General features: G+C 40.3%; 1 protein-coding gene across 1 annotated transcript in view; it reads right to left on the bottom strand.

Annotated features, from left to right (window-relative positions):
- ZRANB3 (zinc finger RANBP2-type containing 3) overlaps nt 1-19,827 on the bottom strand; it is a 303,611-nt gene that overhangs the window by 14,561 nt on the left and 269,223 nt on the right. The window contains exons 16-20 of the mRNA XM_047084772.1: nt 11,839-12,226; nt 8,901-9,098; nt 4,849-4,940; nt 1,586-1,687; nt 262-404 (exon numbers count right to left, since the gene is read on the bottom strand). Coding sequence (XP_046940728.1) covers nt 262-404; nt 1,586-1,687; nt 4,849-4,940; nt 8,901-9,098; nt 11,839-12,226 — 923 coding nt within the window. The remainder of the gene's footprint in view (nt 1-261; nt 405-1,585; nt 1,688-4,848; nt 4,941-8,900; nt 9,099-11,838; nt 12,227-19,827) is intronic.

The following is a 19,827-nucleotide window of genomic DNA, read 5'->3' as shown; positions in this document are numbered from 1 at the left end:
ACTGGCCTGTGACTCTGGCCTCTCTCCTGATGAGTGGGACTCATGGTGACCAATATCCTACAAACCTGATCTTTTTGAGCAGATTTGATCAGATTCACAAAACATCTAATTCTATTCCTATAAAATAAGCTACTGTTTTATGTATAATTTTCTCTTAACTCATCAGGATTTCATGAGTGGTTACATAAAATGTGTCAGACCCCCCTGTAGAAGTAACTGTGACAAAATAATATAATACAAAATAAAAAAGACAACGCATACCTTTTAGTACTGTTTTGTTTGGTTTGTTGCTTTGTGATCTCCTCCAAAGCAAGAATTGGGCTACAGAACAGCTGCCCACTTTTCCTGATTATCTTTTGCTTCATGGCAGTCAGACTACTCCATTCTCGAACAAACCTCAAAATCTGGCAGAAAATGAGATAATGAAAAGCTCTAATGGCTCACCAGGCATCTTCCTTTGAAAGTAAAGCCACTTATAACATTAGAAAACTGAGGTTTTATTATATCCTCCAAATAGGCTTCTGAATGTCACAATTTAAGGCTTTCTTCAGATTGATGCCGTCTTCCTATCTTTATTGTAAAATACTGATGGCCAGTTCTCTTTCAACCCAAAGGCTCCCTAAAGACACATTTCAGGATGCCCCAGCGTATGTCCTTAATGCACATAGGGACCAACGGCAATAATGTGCCCAGTGCGACCGAAAGGGGCCTGGCTGTCAGAAGCACAAACCCAGCAGTGGCCGAGGCAGAGCTGGTCGTGGGAGCGGGGGTCTTACAGTGGTGGCAGGTTTCAGTGCAACATCTGAGAACTGCCTTGTTACCCAACTACCTAAGTTATTACAGGAAAACAGCCACCAATAAATCTGGAACATTTTTTACCAGGGTCACTATTAATCTTACTTATTAGTCATTTATATGTAACTGGCCACTTTTTGTGAATCTGAGAACCAGGATGAAATGATACCAAAGAAAATAACTCACTGCTACCTTTTCCTTTAAGTCAAGTGCAGTGGACCCACAGGGAATGTTTGATTTCCACTCAAAGGGCAAACACAGAATCACTATTTTCTCCTAAAAAGTGGCACACTGCATGCTGTCAGCCCCTGCACGTGCTGATCCTTCCAAGCACTGAAGATAAATCGGCCACAGATCAGAATTAAGGCCTCCTGAGCAGGTGCTTGACTTACAGCTGTATGCTGGTGCTTCTGACGAAGCAGGAGTCACCCACCACGGCACCATCCCTGCTCTCAGAATTTGTCATTGTTAGAACTGTCAGAGATAAATGGAGACTCTGTCAGATATAGATATATAACGGTTGCTAATCCTGTGAAGGAGAAATCCAACAATGTGAGGATGACTCTATCCACAGAAACAGCAAGCCTAGGTGTGATCGCTCACTCAGGAAACCGATTTCACATTTCTTCTTAGCACCAGGGTAATTCAGAGGCAGTGCCTGGACCGATGACAACGTGCCCAGTGTGATCTGGCTCTGTGACAGGCCACAAGGTGCTTTCGTGAAACTCAGAATGGTCTTACAGTACTCAATACATTTTAACTGAAAACAAATGCAGAGGACTATTCTTACCAGGGAGCGATTGTGTTTCAGCTGAAAGCTTGCTGGTAAATCTTCCCAAAGGTCTAATTTTATATCCAAAGGAATGAAGTTACAGTTCATCTGGTTTCCATCCTGATTATAGATTAGGAAGGCATGATTAGTCCATTTTGTCTGTAGGCACTGCTTGGATGGCACAATATTCCCTGTCTCCTAAAAGATAAACTGGGGTGGGGGCGTTCTGACAAGATTCCACCCACACACAGCTCCCCACAAGCATGCTGAGTGGAGAGAAGGGCCGGGCTCTCCAGTGCCCTCTGAATGCCTCCACTGCTTTCTCTCTAAGGGTAAAAAATACCATGGAGAGGGCTTAGTCAGTTAAACATGAGGTTTAAACATGAGTATTTCTTTTAAAAAGGGGAAGAAAAACCCCTGCATATGAAAATCTATTGTATCAACAACAGCTTGACTCCTATTCCAATTCTCTCAGCTAAAAAGAAAGTTATAGTTTCCACAATCACTTTGGAAAAAACACACAAAAAGTACTTAACACACTGATTCAAAGTTTAGACATGTAATGGTAACTCTGAACTCTGAATTAGACTTGGGGTTCTGGCCAAAACCCACAGCTCTGTAGAGGGATGCTGTTACTACAACATAGGATGCTAAACATCCGTTACTGATCTTCCTTTTAAGAGGTGTGCTTTTAGGCAGTGCGCTAGGGTTTTAATCCAGATTCCTACCTCCAGATTCACCTCAGCTCACCTTATAGCTGTGAAAAGACCTGTTAATGTTTCCTCTGCTTAGTGTCTCATGTTTAGGAGATTACTTGAATAATATTTTATGGTAAAGGGACATATAGGCATGTAGCACAGTCATAAACATGCACTCGAGACTATTAAGAGAGATGTCAAAAGGTGAGGTGGCCCATGTGACACAGGGTGGGTGCTGGAGACAGAAGAAGGTCAGCAAGGCTGTCACTGCAGGACTTTGCAGTTTCTCTCCTGTCTCCACCCAAAGAGGGGAAAAACACTGATCAGGTGATCCATGATGCAGAGTTTCCACTGTACAGAACAGAAAGTTTAAGGAGTTTAAGGGCTTCTGAATTCCAGTGTTTTCTTCTGCCTGGTGTCTGCCTTTTGGTTTCTTGACCTTCCATCCCTTCTGGGGACCAGTTCTGTGTTATCCTCGTGTGATGGTCTGAGAAGCATGGCCAGGAGCTCTCCCCACACCGGGGCGAAGGGGCCTCAGTCACTGGGACTTGCCTCCAGAGGAGCAGGGGGTGCTTAGGTGCTCCCTCCACGCTCAGAGGTTCCACATGGTGGGCAGGGGTCCAAGCCTTAAAGAGGAGCCCTATTCACTCCCTGGCTTCATTCCTGGTGTCTCTCTCTTGGCTGTGGTCCCACGACAGAGGTTGCGTGAAGCTTCTGGCATTCACGATCCTACTCATCTCCTAATATTCTAGCAATCCCTTCTAATTATTACTTAGCACTGGAGATTGTTACACGGCCTGCCATCTCTGTATATCTATTGGGTTTAGTATAAAACCTGTAACCTAAGTAATCTTGAAAAAGGCATTCTTTTGATAGGCTGGCCCATGAATTGAGAAAGGTACAACTATTATTTTATTATACTTAAATGGTTAGAAATTTGATATTGTAGACCAAACAGAAGTATTCATAATCTCAGCAAGTATTTCCTCAAATACTCACACTAGTTTACCTAAGCAAAAGATTCTCACAGGGACCCTGAGATCACTTCAGGGTATCCACAAAGGCAAACTGTCTTCATAAGAACAGTAAAACAATATTTGCCCTTTTCACCCCCATTCTGTCACAAATGTATGGTGAAGTTTCCCCAGGATAGGCAGAGATGAGAATCCCAATGTCTTCTATTAAGACCCTAGAGAAACTGCTAAAAATGTAAAACAATGCCAACTCTCCTCACTAAATGTTATCTTTGTTTCAGAAAATATCATGATGTTTCATAAAAATAAGCTATTGACATGAATATCAATAATGGGTTTATTATTACTACCCTTAATTAATAAATATTTTAAGTGTTTCCACTCTAATTTCAAGTGTAGTAAATGTCAATGGATATAACCCACATAAACTAAAGCTCCTTGGGGTTCTCGACAACTTTTAAAAGTACAAAGAGGTCCTGAGACTGAAAAGCTTGAGTACCACTAACCTAGGGCATGGCATGAATCAGAGCAATCATATTTTTAAAGCTTCCTAGAATCTACTCAACATAGATGGGCAGAGCCCGGCTTCTGCAAAGATGCTGCTGCTGCTACAAATGATTTGTGAAGGACAGAACTTTGTCTCTTTTGAAGTATAGTTGACACACGATGTTACATCAATTTCAGGTGTGCAACATGGTGATTTGACAAGTCTATACATCATGCTGTGCTCACCAATCACTTCCTGCCCTTTTGGCTAAGATCTAGTATGCTGTGTTCACCACAAGTGCAGCTAGTGTCTGTCACCACACAGCACTATCACTACAGTCATAGTGACTGTATTCCCTGTGCTGTACCTTCCATCCCTGTGACTTATTCATTCCATAGCTAGAAGCCTGTACCTCCCAGTCCTCTTCACCCGCTTTGCCATCCCCCATCCTTCTCCCCTCAGGCAACCACCAGTTTGTTCTCTGATTTATGGGTCTGTTTTTGCTTTGTTTTTTCCTTTGTTTTGTTTTTTAAGATTCCACATGTAAATGAAATCATGCGGTATCTCTTTCTCTGACTTATTTCACTTAGCATTACATGCTCTAGGTCCATCCATGTTGTTGCAAATGGCAAGATCTCATTCTTTTCTATGGCTGCATAGTATGCCCTTGTGTACAGGTGGTGTGCGTGCGTGCGTGTGTGTGTGTGTGTGTGTGTGTGTACCAAACCTAGCAGCTAAATCTTACTGAGAGTTCCTTATGGCTAGGCACAGCGCTAAGTGATTTATAGGAATTAGCTTATGTTACCCTTGTAACAACTCCTTTCCATGTTTTCCAGTTGCAAAAACTGAGGCACAGAGTAGTTAAGTAATGTGTTCAAGATCCCATACTCAGTAACAGATGTGATTTGAGGCAATTCAGCCCTGAAGTCTGTGCTTTTAACTACTATGCTGTTTTGCCTTTCACTATCTTTAGATTTAACAAAGAAATTTTCGAATTAGCTTTAACGAGGAAAAGAACTCGATGCCTATCTCATTGTTAATAACAGTAAATGTATCCACTGAAAAATGGAAAAAAGGAAGGCTTCTGTATGTTTTAAGCTGTAGAATCCCCATGATGCTTACCTTAGTATAGAGGTGAATCCGGTCAGTATTCTTACTTGCACAGAACATTAAGGTATCGTACACTGGCAAACTGTCTGGGATCTTCAACTGTTCTAATAAAGAAGATAAAAAAGAACCTGAAGGCTTACCTCCTCTCTATCCAAAATAGCTTATTTTAATCTTCTGTGGGTTAGAATGGAAGAGCTATATAAAATATATCATCATATTTTACAAAATATTTTACAAAATATTTTACATCATATTTTACAGACACATGTCTGGGCTTGAAATAAAAATACCATGATAGGCCATCTAAGACCATACTGGCCTATATGGGAACCAGTTGCTTTGTACTTTTGCTAATGACCCCACAAGAGAGAAACAAATCCACAATTAGCTGAGAAGACAGGAGTTAGGTATGAGGGAGAATTTCCTGCCACCAAGAGTTGTTATTAGTCTTAAGAAGTCTAGAATCTAGACATTTTGCTAGAGCGATTTTGAGACAGAAGGAGCACCATTTTGGTTTGACAGCAATTCAGCTTTGTGAGAGGCCACCTGCATGCCAGATTCTCTACGGCCCGGTGCTTCACATTCACAAAAGAAGATGAATGTGCATGAGCTCTTTTTCTGATAATCTCCTTTTATTTATCACTTCTGGGTCTCACTGACCAATATATTCTGTAGAACAGGGTTATCAAAATGGATCTAAATAATTATAGTTAACACTTATCAAGTCCTTACAATGTGCCAGGCATTGTTCTAACTATATATCTTAACACCTCTCAGAAATAAGTAGTGCATTTTACAGAGGAGAAAACTGAGGCACATTAACTTGCCCAAGGTCATACCGCCAGTAAGAGGACTTACGGCCAGTCATGTAGCTACGGAGCCTGTGCCCTTAACCTCTGCCACAGTTCCTAAATGACTTTTATTATTATTATTATTATTATTATCATTAATTTTATTTTATTTTTCCCTCAGTGACCTTTTATTTATTTATTTTTTAATTTTTTTTTTCAACGTTTATTTATTTTTGGGACAGAGAGAGACAGAGCATGAACGGGGGAGGGGCAGAGAGAGAGGGAGACACAGAATCGGAAACAGGCTCCAGGCTCTGAGCCATCAGCCCAGAGCCTGACGCAGGGCTCGAACTCACGGAGGACCGTGAGATCGTGACCTGGCTGAAGTCGGACGCTTAACCGACTGCGCCACCCAGGCGCCCCGACCTCAGTGATCTTTTAAAGTGTTTCCCCAGATCTGGAAGTCTATGCTTTGTCATTCTGCTTGGCAATGTCATCATATTTTAATTTTTCTACTCAAGGCACTGGTTACTTTACAAACTTGGGAGTATTCCTGTATTTCATGAATTCAAAAATGTCCATTCTTCCCACACATTAACATCTCTGAAACTGGCACATCTTACAGGCCAATAAGTGTGGCATTTTACAATCATTGCTGGCCAGGTGGCAGATGTGAAGTAGCTGGCAAGGCCCAAGCACGCACGGGCTTAGTCGTGACTACTGTGGTGTTGTTACTTCAACACCACGCTTGAGTCAAGTGCCTTGTTGTTACTACATGAGTTGAGTTTAATTACTTCTAAAAGGTTTTCAAAATGCTTCTCTCTGATTTGGTATTGAAATGAGAAGCTATCATGTATATGAAAAAAATTTTAGATATAAAGCAGGAGAGAATAAATTTGATATTTAAGGAAGTAAATATGTATCACTGGAGGAACAGCCAACATTTTTTATATTCTTGCAAATGAGTAAGCCAGTGCTTTATGGGACTTCAGAAAAGGAGATCCCTGCAGATAGCGGGCACTCTCTCACATCTGGATACTGCAATGTGCAAAAGGGCTGCCTATCACCTGCCAAGCACAGCCAATGAAGGCAGGAGAAACCGCCACATCCCTCAGGGCAAATGAAAGAAATAGCAAAGCAACAGAGGGAGCTATGACCTGGTCTGGGCTATCATTAAGATATTAAGTCATCGTTAATTAGATTTTCTTTCTTAATGTACATAAAACAAGTGCAATGTATAATCACTGCCTTCAGATCTTTTGAAGAACCATGGCTAATGCATTCATGTTTAAAGATCAGAAGTCATTCTTTGATAAAAAGTATTAGAGGATTGATTCTGAATCAGCTGATATTCCTGGTAACCAGAGGCTACATGGGGGAACGTCTTTCTCTTTTCATTGTTTCCCTGAAATGTAATTTAATGGCTTGGGACTATAGAGGACACATCTTGTGAAGACCCAGCCATCCTTCCAGATCCCTGGAGTTCCAGTTAGAACAAAACCTCAGTCCCCGCAAAGCACATACCACTCCAGTTCTAAGAGCTTATGTGGATTGAATGAACACTTCAACATAGTGTGCCTCCTTTTTCTTCTGTTTGTTTTTCATGGAAATCCATGTTAGCAGGGAGATGTGAAGCTTATTGCTTGTATGAAATTCTCAGCCCAGTGATCTGATAAGTCAAAAAAAAAAAAAACCCCAAAACAAAACAAACGGAAGGGGGCAGGTATGGGAAAAAAGCTGGAATTGTCTGGAGTAGATGAGGCCAGTGGAATTTTCACTGGCAGACTTTCAAAAGGTCTAGCTAGTGATTTCTGAAAGGTATGTGTAAGTAGAGCTAACATATGCCTTCATCAATGGACCAATTTACAACTAACAAGCCAGAATATCCCTGCCACAGATGAAGAGACTCATGGCCCAGGAGGTGATAACAATTGCCAGTTATTTGTTCTGGGTCTGATGTTTAGTCTAGTGAGCCACATGCTGTCCTACAACAAGAACATCATCAGCACTTGAGGCAAGACGTGCTGGAAGGAAAGAAGGAAACCAGAGTTATGAAAGAAATGCCCTGCCTCAGACCACACCTAAAGACTGTTAAAATTAACACACCTAAACCAGGGGCCATCCCAAGATATTCTCTGAGAAGACCCTGAGGAATCAGAGGGAAGGAAGGCTGAGGGAAGAAGACAGGAGGATGCCCTGAGCTCAGAAATTCTTAAATGAACTTTTAATTTTTAAGCTATGAATCTGATTCTGAATTGTATCTGTGTTTAACAGGAACTGATTTAGAAGAAATAGTTCAACTGTCCATTCCCAGTTGCTTTGGGGTTGTTATAATGAGAACCTCAATCTGTGGGTTACTATGGTCACTAACCGATTAGCAACCCCAGGGGAACCTGGGTGTCTCGGTTGGTTAAGCATCTGACTCTTGATTTGGGCTCAGGTCCTGATCTCACATTTCATGAGACTGAGCCCTGTGTCAGGCTTGCACTAGGTATGGGGCCTGCTTGGGATTCTTTCTCTCTCCCTCCCTCTCTGCTCCTCCCCCGCTTAGGTTTTCTCTTTCTCTCTCAAAGTAAATAAATAAGCAAGCAAACAAACAAAAACAACAAAATGTTCCTACTAAAAAAAAAGAAAAGAACCCCAAAGTACCCACAAACTCTGGCCAGCCGGCCCGTAAAGATAGTGATGTCTGACATACGGGCTGGTAGGTGCCAACCATCATAGCTCTACGTAATGAGTGGAAGCAACCAAAAAGTAAATAAATCCAAACACTACAGGGCTGGCTCCAAGTGTAGTCATGAGTCATACTGTCTTGACATTATGTGCCTTAAAAACATTTTCTTAAAAAAAAAAAAAACCAAAACCCTACATTTAAAATATACCAATGAATTGTAGACATTTAAAAGAAATTTCATGTGCAAATGATCATTATCTGTCAAGTGGCTGTTAATAATCTGTCAATCTTTACTGTTTTGTCCAAAGAACCTCCTAAATACCAGAACCACTGCCTCTTGCGTGGACGGGCCTGGCTCGGATGAGGCTGGGCCACGGGCTGGGGGCAGCATGTGAAACGACAGGTCGGCTTTGCTTTCTGTGTCGTATCTGAGTGCCCATAGCTCTGTTCCTCCAGCCATCTGCTGTTTAAGGATTGGTTCCAAATGGCTGTATCTTTAATATAAATGGGAATACAAAGACTCTGCAACGTGGTAGTAGTCACAAATCTACTCACAGTATTCTCTAAGTGAGAACACTGGAAATGGAAATGAGACTTACCATCACCTGGCTGCGGTGTGAGTCCGTCCTCTCTCTCAATTTTCGCTATTTCTTCCTTGCTCTCAGCCAACGGTTTAGGTTCTGAGGGTGTAAGGCCTTGTTTTTCACAGTCAGAACTAGTCCCAGCTTTGTTGTATGTGTCTTTCTGAGGATCACCTTTCCCATTTTCATCTGTATCCTGGGTATCGCCAAGGCTATCTATTTGTAGAATTATGAAAATCAAACAACTTACACATAAATTTAGATACAATCGTTATTTACTCTAAGACCAGTTTTTAAAAAGTCATAGCTAGGTCTTATAAAAAGAAAGAAAGTGAACAATGTTTGTTCATTCTCTGGAGACATTTATTGGGACTCACTAAATGCCAAGTACAACTCTACGTGCTGGACAGACAGTGAGGAATGAGATAGACAGGTCCTTGCTTCCTAGAGATTCCATTTGAAGTGTCAGATAGAAATGAAGCCAGTAAGGGTTTTAGGCAAAGGAATATAACCATCTGGGTTTTTAAAGGATCACTCTGGCTGCTGTGTACTGAAGGGCCACGGGGAATCTAGCAGGGATGCCACTGAGGTCTGGGAGAGAAAATGGTGGCTTCCAGTAGGATGGTAGCAATAAAGAAAAAGTGGCCAGAATCAAGATACACTTTAGAAGTTATGCCAGCAAAACTTGACAAATCGAGTGTGGGAGGAGAGAGAGGAATCAAGGATGCTGCATCATGTAAGGATGATGAGGGAAGAGAAGATTTAGGTGTTAGGTGTGGTGGTGGTGAATCAAGAATTCCACCTTGGAAATATTAACCTTGAAGAACCTGTAAGACACCCAGGGTGCAGATGTTACATAGGCATGTGTACAAGCTACAGTTCAAGTGAGAGAAAGAAGTATGGGCCTATGAGCTGTAAGATGTCAAGTATAAGCTATGGATGTTAAGAACAAAGCACAAGAGGGGCACCTGGCTGGCGCAGTACAGCATGCGATTCTAGATCTTAGGGTTGTGAGTTCAAGCCCCACGTTGGGCATAGGGATTACTTTAAAAAAAAAAAAGCAGAAGAAAAGTGTTACTTATTGACAAATATTAGTGTTCAATATATACTATTGCCAAAATTTACCAAATGTAATGGAGACTGAATTAGCAACCTTTATAGGACTGTAATTTCCTAATATTGCTCCTTTAGTTTTTTGGATTCCACCATTTCCTCAAAGCGTTGTATGGCAAACGCTGATTAAAAAATGTAGATGAATTCGGGGCACCTGAGTGGTGCAGCTGGTTAAGCATCCAACTTAGCTCAGGTCATAATCTCACATTTCATGAGCTCAAGCCCCACTTCAGACTCCACACTCTTTCCCTTTCTCTCTCTCTCCCTCTTTCTGTGCCCTTGGGGGATTCTCTCTCCTTCCCTTTCTCTCTGCACCTCGCTCACTCACGCTCATTCTCTCAAAAAAAAAAATTTACATCAATTAGAATTCTGCCTTTCAGTACTTTTGGGGGTCCTTCCACATCAAGGTTAGAAATCATTATGCCAAGTATAGTAATACTAATCTAATAATTACAACTTTTATATACAGTAGTATCACTGTTACTTAGAATATGTACTTCTGTACTTCAGACTTTAACAGTCACAAAAGGAGTTTCTTTAGGTTCCTTGAGAGTTATCTTATTAAACCATGGGTCTTGAAACTTTCACTGTTGATCTTGGTATCACAAAGAAAAATCAGAATATAAAACCCTATTAAACTGTGATTTTCGTTGCTAAATCACTCAACTTATACTTAATGTGAACTGACATTATTCTGTAGTCATGAGATACTTTATTTTTATGGCCTAGAGTAGTTGGAAATTGAATGAGATAATGCAGATTGTGACAGAGATTATATGGAATAAGCTTGTGGTTCCAATTTAGTTCATAGACAACAGGTGTTGACGTTACAAATATAACCACCCAGATGGCAGACTTGTCATTTTTGTAGGAACACCCAGAATTGAAAGAGGAAAGACTCAGCTACTGATTACATTTTCTTTCAGATTAAAACTAAGATGCAGAAAAAGCAAGAAAGGCAGGCGGGATCTGCAGTACTGCCTGTGTGTCAGCTAACTCTTGGTTCATGTCACTTCTCTAAAGAATTCACCTATGATGGAAAAGGAGATGTGTACAATGATCACTGCTGATAAAACAACTCCTTGCAGTTTCCAAAACTGTCAACTTGGCATTTTGAGTTACCATGAACATGGTCTCTAACACTGGAAACCAAAGAAATACTAATGATCTTTTTTCTTAAGACAGCCTCAGTATTAATAATCATTTCAAAAACAAAACATCAGAAAAAGGCATATCATGCTATAAAAACATATTCTGAGGTATGTTTATAATTTCTACTTTTAAAATAGCAGGACTTGGAAAAGAATAAACTCATAAAACCTACAAATTGGTTCTTAAAAGAAGATCTGTAGAGGAATTTTTATGATTTGTCATGCATGAAACAGGACACCATATATATCATAGTAGGCAAAGAAGCTACACCGGATTATTTTGCTATTTAAACAAAAACAATCTGTAATTTCTTTTAAAACAAGTATTATCTACAGGAGAAAGAAAACAGCAGGTCTATGACTATAAGGCATATTTGCTGCCATAGCAACCGAGCTTCAATTCCTGCCCATTGAATTCACATCCTGCTGGCATTAATGAGAAATGTCCATTTGTGCCAAATTAATGCCATGTCACAGACGCTCCGGGATATACATTCTTGACAGACCTGGAAGTTTTGCATGTTCCACAAGGGGATAAATTCAGTCTTCACTGTATAAAGTTCTTACTCCAGCTTAAAAGCTGAAGTCAGTGCCGAGTCACACTAACCCGATACAGCAGTTGCCTCTAAAAACACTGGCTAGGTGAAGACAACACCACCAGCCCCCTCCAGGGCCACACTCCATCTACTCACCAGCACCGCCTCGAGGATTCTCACACATTTCACAATACGGTAACGTGGAGTTATTGATATAGGTGCAGAGGCCACACGGCCAGCCCTTTCCAGGAAGAGGTCGGGTGGTTGCCTGGGCAGGAGCCGTGGTTTGCCTGAGCCAGGATGGCTTCTCCTCTGGGGCACTGTGGTGGTCATTGGCGGTAACCAACTTTAATCTTTTACCTTCAGGCTCAAAATTGCTTTCATAATCCATGATATGTCTCGTGGCTATTTTTCCAGGGTTTGCCAAAACGACAGTATTTTTCTCCTGGAATATCCCCAATTCATCGCAGGAGGTCACCAACTGCCTTTTCTTAGGTTTTGGTGAAAAGAATGATCGAATATCATGCTGTTTTTCTTTTTCAAACTGGGAAAAACAAACAGCAAATTAAGAAGCAATCTAATATGTTTTTCCTAAATAAAACAGTTGAACCAACTATTTTCAGTAACCATATTCCTTTCTCTTTTGAACACCTTGTTGGAAATGAATTCAATTACGCTGACTCTTCATATATACATATATGTAGAATAACATGAACAAATCTATAGACTTTCTGTGTCTAACTTTTTTTTAGCACTTACAATGTGCCTAGCACTTAACATATATTAACTCATTTGATCCTCATGCCAGCTCTGTGAGACAGGTACTAATATTCTTCCTACATTTTAGATGAGGACACTAAAGGTTTAGAGATGTTAGGTAACGTGGCTATGGAATTTATGTAATAAAATTATACTTCATAAACTATCTGCTCTAGAGGTATGTCAGGGACCAGAGAACTATGTATTAAAATACTTCAAGTTGGGAAAGGAGAATTGTATATTTAAGTATTTCAAGTCAATCAAGAACCTACAAAAATGTTTTCTTAACCTAACTATAAATACAATGTTCATAAACAGTGTTTTTCATATTAAAGTGGTTTTTTTTTTTGATTAGGGAGCATTTTTTTTTCAAATAGAATTAAAGCTAGTAATTAGAACTGCTTCTTTAGTAGACACATCTTAATAATTATCTTGTTTTCAAGAAATATATTTCTCTTTTCTAAGAAAAGCTCCATCATTATCTTGTTTTTCATCTTCTTTTCTATGTGTAAATCTCAACCTCCTCATTAGAGAAAGTAGAATGCATATCACCACAATTGATTAGCTAGCAGTAAAGGAAAATTAGAGTCCGTTTTAGAGAATTCCAGCTGGAGGTACTATAGTAGACACACACTGCATTTCCAAAGACAGCCACACCCATTCTTATTCTATTTGACATGTTCTTCTCACAGTGTGACAATGACACACCTACATTTAGAGGTGGGGTCTGTGTTTTTCTCCCTTGAACCTGGGTGGGACTTTGTAACTGTCTTGATCAACAGAATACAGTGAAGGTGACAGCATGTGTGACTTCTATGGCTTCCACTTGGTTGCTGAATCCATTTTATGTCTTGGGTTGCTTGTGTTTGGAGTCTAGCCACCATGTTGTGGGGAAGCCCAGGCCGCATGGAGAAACCATGTGTGGATGTTCAAGTTGACAACTCCAAGCAGGCCCCTAGGTTACAGACATCATCAATTGCCAGACATGTGAGTGCATGAGCCTTGAGATGTTTCCAGATCTCAGACTTGGGGTCCTCCATTAAAGGCCCTAGTCATCATGGAGCAGAGGCACATACATCATCTCCATAAGCCTAGGTTGAATTCCTCACCCACAGAAACCATAATAAATAATATATGACTATTTGAAGAATAGTTTGAAGACAAACTGTTGTTTGAAGACACTGGGTTTTGAGGTAATTCGTTATGCAGCAATAGATTAACACTGACAGACACTACAGATAATGATAGCAAAATACCATATATTATAAAGATATTTTACAGAATAAAACTTACCTGCACTTCTTAGCAGTGCTGTATAAGAAAGCAAGATATAGTAAATACATAGAAAGAAGGATTAGTGGTTAAGAGGGAAAAGGACATGGGGAGTTATGGTAAATGGTTAGAGTCTCTGAGGTGATGAAAACTTTTGAAAATAGTGATGACAACTGCACAGCATTGCCAATGTAATATTACGTAGCATTACCATTCAACTGTACACTTAGAAGTGGTTAAAATGACAAGATTTGGGATTATATAGTTACAAATATAATCACACATTTTTGTCATTTTTCTGGTTCTCCAGGAGGGAGTCCTCTAATCACCTTCCTGAAGGATACAATGCTGGCTACCAGTAATCCGGGGGCAGATTAGGAGAACGGTGCTAAGGAGTCCATCATTACTTAAGGAGTCTTTCACTTAATACATTTAGAGTTACATCTTTTTAAAGATTTTATTTTTAAGTAATCTCTACACCCAACGTGGGGCTCGAACTCACAACCCAGAGATCCAGAGCTCCATGCTCCACATACTGAACCAGCTAGGCACCCTTGAAATATATTTGTTAAGAAGAGCAAATAAATAAATAAACAAATAAATAAAATATACAGTAACAGGCCACTGCCACTTACATGGAATAATGTTTAGATAATATTAGAATCTTTTGTCCTATTCTACCTTGTAAGGAATTTGTTTAAAAACATTTTAATCTCTCCATCTTCCCACAAAGAACCAAACCAAAATTGTTTTAGATTTGCTTACCAAAAAAGCAACCCTCCCAATAATACAAAACAAAAACCTAAGAAATCTTTAAGAAAAAAAAAAAGAATTCTCAGGGCCTTAAAATAATCAGCTTTTATAGTTGATCTCTTTAATTAAGATAGTTAATTAAGCTGTATTTTAAAGAACCTCTTTTACTATTTAAGTAATGACTAATTTTAGAATTAACATTTGAGAAATTCTCATTATGTGCCAGAGGCAAGTCACAGTAAAGATTAGTGGTGACTGACAGTAATCAGAAACTGATGGCTGCATCTGCCACTTACAAGGGCCGGTACACAGGAGTAATCAGTATTGGTGTTATTTGGAAAGCTCAGGTGCTCGGGTAATCATAAATTGAGACTTGAGTGCATAAAACCCAGAAAAGGGTATAAAGGGAATCATTTTACAGTTTTGGGAACTGAAGGATCCACTAAGAGCATAATTTTAGAAAAAGGAAAGGGCAAGATTAATTAGTGGCAATGACTTTAGTTAATGTTATGACGGCTACATTGGACAATGGTGAACATGGTTATAGGCAGTGAACTTGCAAATTAGTGCCATGGCCATGGGGCTGCCAGAAGCTGTAAGGCCTAACAGAAATAAAGGCTTCCTCTGAGATAATCAATTACAAGCATGATCTATATCATCAGTTATGTTTTCTGAGGGCAACCTCTGAGCAATCGGCAGGAGGGAGGTTGATAAGGTTTCTTTGACACTTAGCAGCTGGGAGTGACAGAAACACAGGCGAGAAAATCTCTCTGACACATCCCTAACGATAATCATACATGTTGGATGGAAACAGAGAAGGGCTGCAGGTTTACTGAACAGGTGTTCTTGGGACTCATGGGCCTTTCACAAGACCTTGGATGGCCTCATGTGAGCCTAAGAAACCCTTGAAATTGTCTATAAAATGTTTTCTGTATTGTATGTACATTTTTTAAAAATGTTTATTTATTTCTGAGACAGAGAGAGAGAGACAGAGCATGAATGGGGGAAGGTCAGAGAGGGAGGGAGACACAGAATCCGAAGCAGGCTCCAGGCTCTGAGCTGTCAGCACAGGGCCCGACGCGGGGCTCAATCTCGAACAGACCACAAGATCGTGACCTGAGCTGAAGTCGGACGCTTAACCGACTGAGCCACCCAGGCGCCCCGTATGTACATTTTTGGAGCGTACTTCTTTACTTTCTCCATGGTTTCAGAGGGATGGATTCAAGACCCAACAAAGATTAAGAGCCACTGGACTAGAATAAAATATCTGAACATGCACCTGTGGTTTGAGCAGCTCCATTTCTTTCCTTAATTGTCCAGAAGACAGATTGAAAGTTCATATGTGAGTGTACAAATGGGTGGTGAATTAACTCTTTTCAAGGAGAAACAAAGAAATACATTCTCCTAAATACCAAGAATCCCTCTAGCTTCTCTCAAATAATAATTTTTCCATACTGAGTAGTAAGTACCAACACAGAGTAACTTGGGTGCAGGCATGAAACATTTTCCTTTGGTTCATCTGTCATGGTAACCGGATTCTGAGCAGCTTCTTACAGGAGAGCAAATGACACGGGAGCGCCCACATGGCCAGAGAGAGGGAAACGCTGATGAGGTGAGCAGAGGACAGGGCAGGAACTGTGACGGCTGGAGTTGTAGGAGACACTGCTGTGTGGGCAGGACTCACAAGTCTAAGGTCAGGTAGGTCAGCTCAAAGCAAAATACACTTTCCTTAATGTTTTGAGACAGGGACATATCACCATTAGCTCTGCAAGGAGACTCTAGCAGGTTCTTGGGACATGTCGAGATTCATCAAAGAAGTGAACATTAGTGCTTTTTAAATTAATTTTTTATAAAGTGAATGTGGATCCACCAATGAAAGCATCTGAGAAAAAGGCAGTAAGAAAAAATTATAAACAAAATGTTTCCCAAATGAACATGTTTTCTAAAAATATTAGATTTATTAAAAACAAGACTCCCTGCAGGAGCAAGCTTTACTGGTCTTACCAGAACAGACCAGAATCTTTAAATTATAAGAGCCACACTGATAGTTAAATACTCAGTAGCCATACTGTTCTGGCAAGTCTGTATTTGAAAAATGACTGATCTTATTAATGTTATCAGCATTTCTCAGTGGTAATGGTAAGCAAAAATACAGGAAGAGAAAACATTTTTTATGGCTTAGGAAAGCTTTTTTACTTAAATAGCACAATTAAGCTAAAACCTTTTTTTTTAATTTATTTTGAGAGAGAGAAAAAGCATGTGCATGAGTGGGGGAGGTGGGGAGAGAGAGAGAGAGAGAGAGAGAGAGAATATGAATCCCAACCAGGCTCCATATTCAGCTCAGAGCCCAACATGGGGCTCAATCGCATGACTGTGAGATCATGACCTGAGCCAAAAGAGCCAGATACTTAACTGACTGAGCCAGCCAGGTGCCCCAAGCTGAAAAATTTTGTCTTTTCTGACTACATTCTTGCATTTAGAAAAGACATTATACTAGCAAATTATTGACAAATATCCTAACTCATCATGACTGTTTGTCCTTGTAAAGAAATAACTATGTTAAGTGACCCTTTTAGTATATGATAAATAAAGAACTGAAATGTAGGTGTTTGTAAGTAGGAGGAGTGATCTAAACTTATAGTAATTTTTATCACAAGGCTTTGGGAAAAAATAGAGTTAAGCCAACATGCCCCTGTCATAATAAGATGTGGAAAACAGAAGAACACATTGCTCTCTTCGGTTATATAGCAGACACTCGTTACTGTGTTCCTGTCTTTTGTTCAATCTTGCCTTTGAAAAACATAAAAAAAAATATTGCTTTTGGTGAGAAGCACTGGGAATAAAAACTACAAAATGCTTAAGGTGGCAAAATGTGTGTTTTTATCTGAAAGGTTCAGGGACTTAATATATTTGCTCTGTTTTGCTGCATGGTAAACTAATGCTCTTTAGAGACAAATTTCTTGGCCATGATGATAGGATTAAAAGCCAGTTATTAGAAATGAAGCAGAGGAAAAGGAAATCTCATAAAACTCATAAAAAAACAATAAAGCACTTCAAAGTCTGGTGCTATCCCAGAGCAGCACACACCACCAACAAAAAGCACCAGTGTCGGGTCTCAAAGACTTTGATCAAAGGGCAGCTCTTGTAGGAATCATTACTGTCTCATGTCATTCGTCTCCTGTTCTTCAAAGAATTAATAAAACCGCTGTGACACAAATGGGTGATGGCCCCGAACGGCCCACGACTGGTGAGCAGAGCTGGAACTAAGGCGTCTGCCCTAACATTTGCAAACAAGCCAGAGGATACACAATGACAAGAGTGAGGGTTTAATCATCTAACTAAAAAAAATAAATTTCAGTTCTCCTAAAAGTAGACGTTTTCAGGTTTTGTAAAATGTCCACTCTTATGTAGTTAAATAAAATGTTGACAGGGATCCACTCTTAGGCACAATGTTTTTCTCTGTGGGCATAAAGAAAACAAATCAAACAAAATAAAATAACACTGGTTTTAAAGGAACATGGTAAAAAAGAAAACATTATTTTTATCAAAAGCAGTGCAGGGGTGCCTGGGTGGCTCAGTTGGTTAAGTGTCCAACTTCGGCTCAGGTCATGATCTCATGGTTAGTGACTTTGAACCCTGCACTGGGCTGTGCTGATAGCTCAGAGCTTGCTTCGGATCTTCTGTCTCCCCCATCCCTGCTCCTCCCCTGCTGGTTCTCTCTCTTTAAATAAATAAATAACTTAAAAAACAATTATATAGCAAAACACTGTATAATGCACAGATCTCTAGAATGGGAGTTAAATGTCACCTACTCACACGCCTCTGGTGATGGCATCTCCCCCTCCTCCTGCACAAGCTGCTATTAGGCAGAATTCCTCCCGGGCCCTACTAGGTTGACCCTACCTCTGAAATGTCAGGAATTTTTCTCTTCCTATTACCACTACTACTGTTAAGAGTTCAGTGTGGTGTTTAGTGCTCCAAATTCCATCTGGGAATCTCTGACAAAGCAGCCTTTAAAAAAAAAAGTTCATTATTATTATTATTATTATTATTATTATTATTTTAACTGAGAGACAGAGAGACAGAGAGAGTGTAAGCAGAGTAGGGGTAGAGAGAGAGAGAGAGAGAGAGAGAGAATCCCAACTAGGCTCCACACTGTCAGCACAGAGCCCACAACCTGGGCCTTGAACTCACAACTGTGAGATCATGACCTGAGCTGAAATCAAGAGCCAGCCACTTAACCAAATGAGCCACTCAAGCACCCCCAAAGCAGCCTTTTATATAGTAATAGCCCTAAGAATAAAAAGGAACTGGCTTTATTAATAGGCCTATACATATCTATTAATAAAAGTAAAGTTTTGGTAAAAGGTATATTAAAGAACCCAGCTAAAACCCAAGGCTATCATGGGACTTCGTATCTCTCAGCCCAAATCTAGACTGTAGGGCCTGCCAGGGCAAGGTGCTTTCTTTCACTCTGCTTATGGTGGAGACACAAGTGCAGGAGAGGCAGGCCTCTGGGGAGAAAGGCAACTCGTGGCCCAGCCAACATCTTAGGCTCTGAAAAATTCTCTCAGGGATAGGGGGAGAAAGCCCTGAGACAGAGTAGAGACAGAAAAATCTCTTTACCACAGGTTCAAATGGGATGGCAGACATAATCCCTTCTCCAACTACCACTGTCTCCAAGAACTTCTGACCCTTCCCCCTCCCATTCATTTCCCACATTGCTACTAGGGTCATCTACAGAAAACAGACATCTCATCAGGTCATTCATGTGCTTAAAAGCCTTGGATGACATTACACTCTTTCCAGGATAAATCCAACTTCTTGGCATTACACGTGTGGGCTCCTCTCCATCTGGCTGAGGCCAGAGTTTTGGGGTTCTTCACATTTGAATCACGTCTTGTGTGCCCTATGCTCATACATTCACATGGAATACCCATTCCCAGAACACGTGGAGACTGTTCCTTCTTCTCACTGTGCTTTGTGGCATGCTTTGGGTGTTCCCTAGGGCTGGCTGAACTAGGATCCACCCCCTGTGAACTCATCCTTCACAATCCAGCTCAGATGCTTCCAAAGGTAAACTTTCCCACATGCCCACAGTAGTTATTTATTCTGTCCTGTGATCCCAGAGCCTGGTTTACATATCTCTATTTTGACATATATTATATCTCATTAAAATGATTTGATTACAGTCATCTCTCCCAATTAAAGAGTAAGCTCCAAAGGAATGCTAGCTGTTTTCCTTATCTTTGCACCTAGCATGTAGTATTTTAAAACTAACTGCTTTATTGAGCTATAATCTATTTGTATACCATAAAATTCACTCTTTTCAAGTGTCCAATTAAGTGATTTTTGGAGTAT

This window comes from Lynx rufus, unplaced genomic scaffold, assembly GCF_022079265.1.
Source record: "Lynx rufus isolate CCGP_SWC_20201006 ecotype Redwood Valley unplaced genomic scaffold, mLynRuf1.p SCAF_2, whole genome shotgun sequence".
Taxonomy (NCBI): domain Eukaryota; kingdom Metazoa; phylum Chordata; class Mammalia; order Carnivora; family Felidae; genus Lynx; species Lynx rufus.
Note: the sequence above shows the minus strand (reverse complement) of the source record. Positions and strands in the feature narration are given on the sequence as shown.